Source organism: Rhyacophila brunnea, unplaced genomic scaffold (assembly GCF_057557595.1).
Source record: "Rhyacophila brunnea isolate RB1 unplaced genomic scaffold, BYU_Rbru_1.0 scaffold_22, whole genome shotgun sequence".
In the NCBI taxonomy this organism is placed as follows: Eukaryota; Metazoa; Arthropoda; class Insecta; order Trichoptera; family Rhyacophilidae; genus Rhyacophila; species Rhyacophila brunnea.
This window is the reverse complement of record NW_028232882.1, coordinates 32,117,900-32,128,604: the sequence shown is the minus strand read 5'-3', so window position 1 is coordinate 32,128,604 and position 10,705 is coordinate 32,117,900. Positions and strand designations below refer to the sequence as shown.

Here is a 10,705-nt window from a genome sequence, read left to right as displayed (position 1 = left end):
GTATCATTAAAAACATCATACGTTTTTTGTTTTTAACAATAATTAATACACATTAATTTAGTTTGCGTCTGGACAAGTATAAATGGTAGAGATAGTAACTGACGCATAAATTGTTGTTGTGAGCCTGGTATCGAACCCCGACGAGTTGCTAGATACATGTTATTTTCAATAGCGTTTTTATTGCTAGATCTAGCATTTTTAATGCAAAGTTTTCATCTGGCATATGGCGATAAATCTAGTGTTTTTCGACACCGCATACGGCGTAAAATCTCTCTTAATAAAGCTAGAATATTATACCAGATTTGCTGGAAAATCGACATGCTCGTCTTTTGTACCTAATATGTTATAAATTAAATTAATGTTATGTAGAATAATGATACAAGTATGACCAAATTGCTTTCCTATCTGCATTAATAATTTTATGACTTATTTTATTAGTTGTAAAATACGATATTCTTGTTCGATCTTTGTTCTTGTGAATAATTATGACATATTTTTTTGAAATGCTAGTTTCTTTCCCTACTTACATATTTTTGTGAGCGACAGTTGGCAGCACTGATTACGTTCTGTATGCATTAAAATTTGTAACGTAACCGAATTGCGCATTAAATATTGATGGGACTTTTCAGGCATTTTATAGGCTGACGGTCATTAAGTCTTAATCTATGGCGACTGGTGTTGTATTTCTCTTCATCTCATTAATCCATTCTGTGTTCACACCTATAATTTTACAAATGTAGCCTTTATACTGGGGAAAATAATATTTACTAATTTATTTTTCAATTTATCACAGAGTGGAAACACTGGCGTGCACCGTATCCATTTTATTAATTTAATTCCTCTGGTTGTATTAAATAAAAAAAAATAAAAAAACAGGCACAGTTATTTACTCTGCCCTTTGCACTTTTTGTATAAAAACAGCATTTCATTTTTGTAATATGTAATTGTTAAGAAAAAACATAATCGTATAATGGTAATATTGTAACTATGCTAAGAGAAATAAGGAATATTGTGTATTACGGTAAGAAGTATGGTTAGTTCCGTGTATGTGTCCAAAATGGAATGTATGACGCTCTTTGTACTTACATAGTATGTTTATAGTAGAGCGGTGGATTTGTCGGAATTTATGATTGCCGGTGCCATCTCAATTTGTACTGACAAAATAATTTAATTTTGTTATATTAACAAAAATATTGAGAAAACCAGTGTTTTATTTCCCAAACTAAATCCCTCCATGTTTAAACCATATTCGCTGTAGCCAGACGCGCACGCAAGATAGAGTCTTTCGTGTCCAGACCCCAGGATCGAAAAAATAAAAGTTAATGAAATAACACTACTTCGATCGTAACCCGGATGATTTGGATGTTGGCTCTGTTACTCGGCATTATATGGCACGGAAAACCCGTGGCACTCATGAAGTGCTGCAATTGTCATGTTTGCTTTAGTATTCTGGCGTGGCATGTTTAAAAGACGAGACAGCGTGGATGACGCTAATGATCCTAATAATTATGACAATCGCCATGCGTATTCAGTAACCACTTGCAGATGCGACAGCTCGCAGTAACTCATAGGTAAACACCCTCAGTTATACTGCCCTGCTAAGTAAAAAGACAGTGGTTTTTGTGAAATCATGACCCAAGTTTTCAACTACCTTTTCTCTTATATCATGTAAAATTATCGGATTATTTTGACATAATCTCTAAATAAACAGTACATATATTTAGAGATTATGTCAAAACAATCCAATAATTTTATATAATAGAGAAACGGTAGTTTAAAACTTGGATTCTCATTTCACTAAAATCAAAAACACTCTTTTTACTTAGCAGGGCAGTATACCTGTCGACTAGACTCGAAAGTGTCTGGGTACGTGAATATATCTGGAAAAGTGCGGTATCCCACGATTGAAACTACAAGAGGCTTTAAATAGTATGTGGAAGCCAGTGGCACCTGCTAGATTTTCCTATTCCGCTGCATTAAAAATCAATAAAGATGCATCGATATTTGTTCAAAATGGATACCCCCAAACCATTTTTCTGTGTGTGCGCCCACAGTGTGGGGAGGGTTTCTGGAGGAACCCAGGATATTACCGATACTTTTATGATTAAAAAAGTTTTTCAGTGCTATAAGTATAATATAATATTAATAATCAATACATACATCATATAACATTGAAATCTAATAAGTGTTTTGATTAATATTGTAAATAAAAATCTTGACGTATTTTATCATTATTAATATTCGGTTTGCAGCCTTGAATCCGTGCCAATATGAACATCATGTCTCGCTGACAGCGCCAAAAGTGCTACACTAATTCCTGTCATATGCGATGAGCATCCGTCTTTACCGAGAGGCTGAGTCGATCGGCGGTTTCTTATCACACGGAAACCATTTTCTTTATCACGTCCACCGTCAAAAGATATTAATTCCTGTAGACCTTGTGCATCATTGTTATTTGTATTAGTCATGGTGCCCCAACATCCTTCCTTTTTTTGCCAGTTGAGGATGCGTCGTATCCAGGAGCTCCGAAGAAATTCTCCGTAACCACTCAACGCGCATACAAGTACTGAAACAATTATAATTTCTTACTTTTAGAATACAATGTTTATAAACACAATAAAACACGAATTTATGAAAGATGCCTACGACCAATAATGGCAAATAAGACCAGTAAATTATCATGCAAATGGGTGGTCTTAAACCTACTATATTTTTTTAATAATAAAAAAAATTGATTAAATTATTATCAAGTGCAAGTACAAGTACCCCCCTTAAAACTAAAATTTGAAGAGATCCTGACATCGGCTAAGTGTCAAAGTAAGTACCTTTATTCAAACCACATAAACCGATTAACGCAATTTTTGAAGCGCTTCAGATATTTGAATACTAGCTAATTTCATTATAATTAGACAGGACACAGGTGGCTCAATTGGTAAAGCACATTAGTGTGAATTCAATGGGTGCGAATTCGAGTCCTACCTAGAGTCGTTTTTTTCAAATATTTTTTCTAATAGGTATACGTCGTCTAAGATGTTTCTAAATTATGAATGTTAATTTCTAATTTAATCTTTATTTTTTGTATCTAATAAATTTAAACATGTTTTTTCTATACCTGCATTTTATATGTATAATTAATAATTTTTATTATTATTGACCTTGTCTGATTCTAATAAGATCATAATATGGGCCTCCACGAAGTGGAAGTTTGTATTAACAGATTTTGTTTTTACGAGAAATGGATGTCAACCACTTCCACTTGCTCAACATACCCAGGATTCGAACCTGGGACCCACAACGCTGAAGCCGTGCGGCCATCGTGGGGGACAATGTAATTAATTATTAATTTAATATATTTGGTTATATATTAAAAATGTCAAACCTTGTTCAATAAATATGTCTCTAATTGTTGAAGGAAATCCATAATACTCTGTTTCGAGAATTTCCTTTTTTATATCGCAACAAAAGGCTTCGACAGACGTTTTCGTACATCCCTGCGACTCAGCCACAAGAAAGTAAATTACCCTGCAATAGAAAATAGATGCAATATGTCACGAAAGACATTAGTCAAACAAAATAGATAATAGAAAAAATATAGAAATTCTTCACTTATGGGTTAAAGCGTAGCTCCAAGATCTTCCTCTCAATAGAATATCTTTGCATTCTTCGGACATCTCACATTTAAAGGATGCCTCATTTTTGATTTCCATTTTTAACTCTGCCTCATCGATGAGCTGTGATAAGCACATATCTAAAAGAAACAACAGATTTTATTATAATAACGAATTACAAGCATCATGGAGCGGGCCCCCAGGCTAGGATCTTTGTCGCCCCCCCCCCTACCTATCGCTAAGGATAAAGGCAGTGTGACGCTCTACAGTTGTAGCGTTTCCAAATGCTGTTTGCGGTAAAATGAATGTGTATATTTAGTAGTTTATTGTATATTTTAATACATCCATTTGAATTATGGAGATTCATACAAAATTAAAAATTGTATCGTACAACCACATAATTTTAAATAATAATATTATAGAAGGAAAATAGCACCGCAGACGACTTTTTTTTTTACTATTAAAGCAAATTTGTGATGTGTCTTTATCTCACTTATCTGGTCGACTCGCCGGGCCCCCAGGAGCCCTGTCAGCCCCCCCTTATGGGGGCCATGACAAGCATGTTGTCCACCACAATAACAATTATTTTCGACGCGAAATCTGGATGGAATAATAAAGATAAATTAGATTTGTTTTTGAGTTCGAGAATTTTATATTTTGTATTGATTTTAAGTATGGAACCTATCCCATTTTTAGTATGTACACAGTATCTTTTTACAAGGTTTTTTTTGCACGGTAGCTTCTAGGTCAGGGATGGCGAACCTATGGCACACGCGAGATGATTTTGTATGGCACGAGAATGTTTTATGATGCAGAGAAAAAAAAATAATTCTAAAAATATATTTTTTTACAAAAAAGTTTTACAAATACCTAAATATATTATATAATATTAAAAATGGGTATTTTCTTCGGTTTTTAATAATATTTTTACCAATAATATTTATAAATCGATACGGAAACAACGAAATTTATGCATAAATGATAGATCGCATTGTATAAAAAATAATTGGGAAAAGCTCTCAAAGAATTATTAGTATTGTAATTAATTAATATTGCATACATCGGTCCTTGGGTTTTATGCGTCACACATAATAATATTATAGCACTGACCTCTTCAGGCGGTGGGGGTATCCGCGTCGCGGAGAGGATGCGTCGTCTGATTTGAGCAATTTGTGCGCAATCTCAAATCCCCAATTGTCACAAAACCAGGCAAGTCAGCAGTTATGGGTCATGAGTCGACCGTAATTGCAAGTTAAGTTTAGTTACTTAGAAAGCGGGCGCGTGCAGGCTTGTTATAGCTTTACCGTCGTTTAAGGAGTAGTTCCAAGCATACAGACTGAATCGAAAAGTTATGTGCTTACCACCAGCGTGTCCAGTGCAACCGTCGTGGAAACCATAACTCTATTCGAGCCTCCGTGAAAGCAATACACCTGTGTCCATGTTACTGGCACAGGTATCTCTTCAATCATAACATCATTCATGAAACGTGTAAATTGCGAGTGCCTACTAGGATGTAAAGGCAGGCCCCAGGGACCAGCTTCAGCCAGACCGCAGAACAACAAAAAGATCAGTGCCTGGTATCCTACCTGTAATCCCCCCCTAGCGTCCACATTCAGTATCACAATCACTCCATCAACCAGCACAATTACAGTCCACTGCAAAAAGCGCTACCAAATTATTTTTACAAGATTTTTTTTTTCAATTTATTTATTTTTAATAAATTGTGGTCATTACAAATTATTAGTTTAAGAAATGACATGAAACAATATTATAAAGAAAAAAAGAAGTAATAAAAGCGATAAAAATGAAAATATAAATAGAGAACATAATATAAACATACAAAAGCAGTCACAATACTGACAATACAATTATTATACATCTTTAGAAGTTCAAAGAAGTACACCGAGTTTGTTAAGGAGGCCCTATATATATCAACACCCGAAGCAATTTGGTTGAACATAGTTATCGCCCTCCCAATTGGCATTACCAGTGGCAGGTTGGTTCGTACAGTAGGTAGGAGAATAAACAACTGATGCTCTCTATTTCCAAGATAGTTATCAGGAACATACAGGTCAACACTGCCCAGAATGGCAGAGTTCTCATTTATACCTCGTATAAGTCGAAAAAAATACGTAGCTAAATAAATATCTCTTCTAAATTGCAGACTGCAGTATGTAAGCATACCTAAGAGAAAGTCAATTAGCTAAAGCCACGGATAGTATCCATACAACCTCATGTAAAGGAGTCTCAAGAATTTCTTCTGAACTCTCTCAACCATAAGACCATACTTCAACTGATGCGGTGCCCAAGCAATAGACCCACTCTCAAGCCTACTTCGAACTAAAGAATTAAACAAAAATTTTAATACCGTAACATCCGAAAAAAACCGGGAAGTACGCATGACGAAGCCGAACATCTTAATCTTATAAGAATATCTTTACCTGATTCAGTTTCATTGGGTGAATTTCTCAAAGAATATAATTTCTTCGGCATAGTATCTATAGTATGTTTTAATTTACAGTCCAAGGTCTTTGTTATGTCTTTTCCTATTTCCTTCCACTTCTTTGGATTCAATATGTGTCTCGCAACTAGAAATAAAAATTGTAATCAAATTACTATTTTAGTAGGAATGGTGCAGCCGCCCCTGACAATATAGGTACATAATACGAACATTAATTATTTACTTACTGTTATTTACGTTTGATCCTAATGGGTGATTTATTGTGGGTCCCTTTTTAATCAAGATCTCTGCTAGGTTTTCAACATCGCGATTGCCAGCTGCTTCAAGTTGAGCTGTAAATAACACCATTTGATTAGGAATTCTGTAGAAATAGGGCTCGAAATGGACCGGAGCGCAGCACCGGTTCATGAAATCCCCGAGATTATCGCTACGTCTCGTGGAAAAAAATTCAACCATAAAAAATATTATTTATAGGTATTACCTACCCTTCGCCAAAACAACGCCGAAATATGCATCGACGTCAACATCATCCAAATTATCAATCATTGCAGTAAAAGCGCGCGAAAGTCTCTCGAACAAAATGGCGCGTGATTGATTTTCTTTAGCTTTCTCCCAGTTGTTATAGTTTTTTAAAGTCTCTCTGGATACGAGGAGAGGTTTGGTGTATGCTGCATAGCAACTGATATCTGTCAATACGACCACGAACCAACACCACCTAGTAAAAACATGTTAAGTATTTATTATTTATCACAAAAACTTGTTTTGGTACAAGTCGGTTATCCTGGATACAGAGGCAAACACGTTTTGAAAATAGCCGATATACTGGATTACTTGTTAGGATAATTAACATAACCTAAACTAACCCAAACTAACAAATAATCCAGTATATCGGTTATTTTCAAATGTGTTTGCCGCTGTATCCAGGATAAACGTATAGAACCCTTGTTTTTAGTCAAATGAATGAATTATTCATAAATATTTGTGAGGATTTCAAATTAAAAATTGATATAGGTACCTAGACACAATTGTTTAACAAACAGGCGCGCATACAAAGGGTGGTTTCCCGATCCGGGCCCCCCGAGAAACGGAAAAAAATACAAATTATTTAGTGACATGGAATATTACTTCTTATTCTTCATTCCTCATGACAGGATCGTAATTCGGGTGATTTGGCAGTTGAACTGCCTTCTGAGATCCTAATATCTGTGGTCACCGGCAAACCCGTGGCACTCATAAATTGGTGCAACCTTGGAGCTCTGGCCTAGGGGAAAGGGCCCGGCTTGGCGAATCGACCAGATAAGTGATATAAACACACATCACAAATTTTCTCTAATAGTAAAAAAAAAAAGTCGTCTGCACGCTGTTGTTCTTATAAATTACGTGGTTGTACGATTTAATTTTTAATTGTTTATCGATACTCGACAACTCCATAATTCAAATGGGTGTATACAAAAAACACTAAATATACGTTGAAGTTAATCCCTCCAAACCAAAACCCGACACGCACCACACTCGGTTTTAATCGAGCGTGTCACGTGGCCCTACATTGGCGTGTGAAGCATCTAGTTCAGTTTTAGACCGGGAATGCCCTAGAAGAAGATTCCCAGGACTAAGGTTGCTCGCTCAAAGTGAGATCTGACTGAGTTTAAAGAAGTCACTTTCTAATGCAAAGTGCCGGGGAGAGAAGAGCACAAAGAAATTATAAAAATAAAAATGATTCTAGTGTATGTATAACAAAAATAATGCAGCTAATCATACGAACAGCAAAAAATATGTGAAGAGATCTTCACGCCCGCAGTAAGACGCCGCATTTTTTTTAAATGCAAGATAATTGGCCTTAGTAGCAACCAAGTCGGATTGCCTTTATCTTTAGCGATAGGTAGGGATGCCCGCCAAAGATCCTAGCCTGGGGGCCTGCTTCAGAATGTGGGGGTCATGGGTGCAACTATCTGCCATCTGGGACATCCAATGTTTGCATTAATATTCCAATGCGGCATGTTTAGAAGACAAGACAGCGCGGACGACTCAAATGCACACTAACGATACCTACTAATAATTACTAACTACTTGTAGATGCGACAGCTCGTAATAATTCGTAGGTAAGTGAACAACCCTTAGTTATACCTGCATGCCAGGTGTTAACTGCTGTCCCTACTCAAAGTGTGGAGTGTCTGGGCATTGAGAATGTACCTGAAAAGGTGCGTTATTCCACGGTTGAAGTACATAACAAAAAGTTATACGTAGTAGGCGGAATAAATGTGGAACTCAATGTCACCTGTTTGATTGTATTAACCCAATCGCCTTAAAAATCAATAAAAAATATATTAGGTATCTATATTTTTTGAAAATGCAAACAACCATGTGTGCGTGGCTGAACTCAGAAACAATACATATTCTCATTTTATAATATATCTTAAAATGTGAATCCAGAGCTCGTAATGTATTTTATTTTGACACAGTGCCGGTTCATATAACTCGTTAAGAATAAACAATATTCCATACTACGAGTACTTTAATACTATTCGGTTTTACAACGAAATAAATATATTGTAGGTAACTGATAATTATATACTTAGGTATTACTATGTTATCTTTTAATAGCGACGTCACTGTGTTATATGTACAGTCGAACTCGGTTATTACGATCACGGAAATAGCGAGATCTCGGATGTAATGAGGAAACATTCGTTGACATTTTAGTTTATGATTTTCTCCATACATTTATTCACTATATAACGAGCTACTTATCGGGTATACCGAGCAAACATATCGTCAAAATTTTTCATAAAACTGTTAATGTGTCGATCGTTTAAAAACATCTTCGACACTACGCAATAAAATCCGACCGGGCAGGATGCCGCCGGGATTGGATTACGTTTATGACACTAGTTAATTGTCCAAGTACCTAATTGGTGTTTACGCTGACAACATTGAAAAAGTATCCACGCATATGGTTGAAATTGCATCTAAAAATCCAAGCTTTGTCAAGTCAGTAGGTACAAGTGTTGCCATCTTTTTCTACGATGATTATAGTACAAAGGCGTAAAAATTATAGTATTTCTGTAAAAAATATAGTACAAGAATATTTTTCGGCTTATATCCTTTAAAATTATAGTATTTTGGCATATTTGGCGTAAAATTATAGTATTTTACATTTTTTGGAGAATCAAAATTATAGTACGGTTGGCAACACTGGTAGGTACCTACCAGCGTTCATTACAATAAACAACTTCTTTTGTAGTTTATGAATGCCGTGCTTGTTTCGGGGATTTTTACGATGGTTTTCAGATTTTTTATGTTCAATGCTTAAATAGAACGCGGCGCAAAAAATATTATATAACGATATAACCAGTAATGCTTATAACGAGCAAATTCAGTCGGTCCCATCTTCCTCGTAATAACCAAGTTCGACATGTAATGGATACCTTTGAAAAAACATTTTCACGTCTGCAATTTGCGGGAACAGGTACTAGTATAAATGTATTATTAATCACACTTGTATTACACACTATCAATATTTATTTTTTTCACCCCTAAATTGGGGAGAGAGCTTATAACAACTGGCTTTCAACAAACTGTGCATTTCTTTTTATAAAATACGTTGTCTCTACTTGCTGTACTCACATAACTTGCTTTTACATATTATTATTCTTTTTTCCACGAGATATGTTGGGAATTGTGGTAAAGTAGGTGCTCCACATTTCATTATATTTTTTTAAATAAAAATACAATAAACTTATCATCAAAATTAAACCGTTTCCAGTGACGATTTAAATTAAACGGTATAATGCAGTATGTACCTACTTACCAAATAATTTTAACTATGTAGGAGTCATAGGGCCAACGTACACTGGAAGCGTCGTACGTGGTGTAAGTGGCATGATAGGCTCTTTTCGGCAGTTGCTCTGCGCACAGAAGGACCTTCATACGGTATTTCTGTTGTGAAATTTTAAAAATAACCACTAAAGATAAATGACGGCAGAGCGAGTCAAGATTCTTTTTATTTTCTAAAACTCTTTCTTAAAGCATTAAGGTGCGTGGTTGCTACACCAGTCCCGTACAGCATCGTTTCGGGTCAAAGAAATGTGGCACTAAAATCTTTTCATTCTGACACGTTTATAGCGTCGTGGAATGCGGCCGTGCACAAGCCTCGGGTGCCGGTAACTCAAATCATGGTCCACATATGAAATTAGCTACAAGTGACTACGCATTACAGGTTTATTTGCAGTGAATTTCACACTAGGTACTCCTATGACATTAATTTATTTTCCAATTTGCAGGGGGAGTGCCGGACGAAATCCCGAAAGCCGAAATCCCGAAGGCCGAAATCCCGAATGGCCGGAATCCCGAAAGCCGAAATCCCAAAAAATACAAACAGTAATAATTCTCAACAACTACCAACTCGAAACCAAAAAATACTACTTTTTATAAAAGAAAATGCAATAAATATATATATATATATATACATATTGACAATTATTAATATCTTAGTTTCCATTTCTCAACAAAAAAATGGTTTTTTGTCTCTCCTGTAAAAAATTGCGAAATTTTAACACTTATCTTGAATTGCGCAAATTTTACAAGTTTTGTAGAAAAATGGGTTTTTGTCTCTCCTGTACAAAATTGCACAATCTTA

General features: G+C 35.5%; 1 protein-coding gene across 1 annotated transcript; it reads right to left on the bottom strand.

Annotated features, from left to right (window-relative positions):
• Positions 1–2,117: 2,117 nt before the first annotated feature.
• On the bottom strand, positions 2,118–9,700 carry LOC147070362 (UPF0764 protein C16orf89). The gene is made up of 7 exons (XM_085949686.1): positions 9,495–9,700; positions 6,555–6,784; positions 6,297–6,401; positions 6,050–6,196; positions 3,607–3,748; positions 3,380–3,522; positions 2,118–2,566 (listed from the first exon to the last, which is right to left on the bottom strand). Exons 1-7 carry the CDS (start codon positions 9,506–9,508, stop codon positions 2,235–2,237), a joined length of 1,113 nt encoding a protein of 370 aa, XP_085805812.1. The 5' UTR covers positions 9,509–9,700; the 3' UTR covers positions 2,118–2,234.
• Between the last annotated feature and the right edge of the window lie 1,005 nt (positions 9,701–10,705).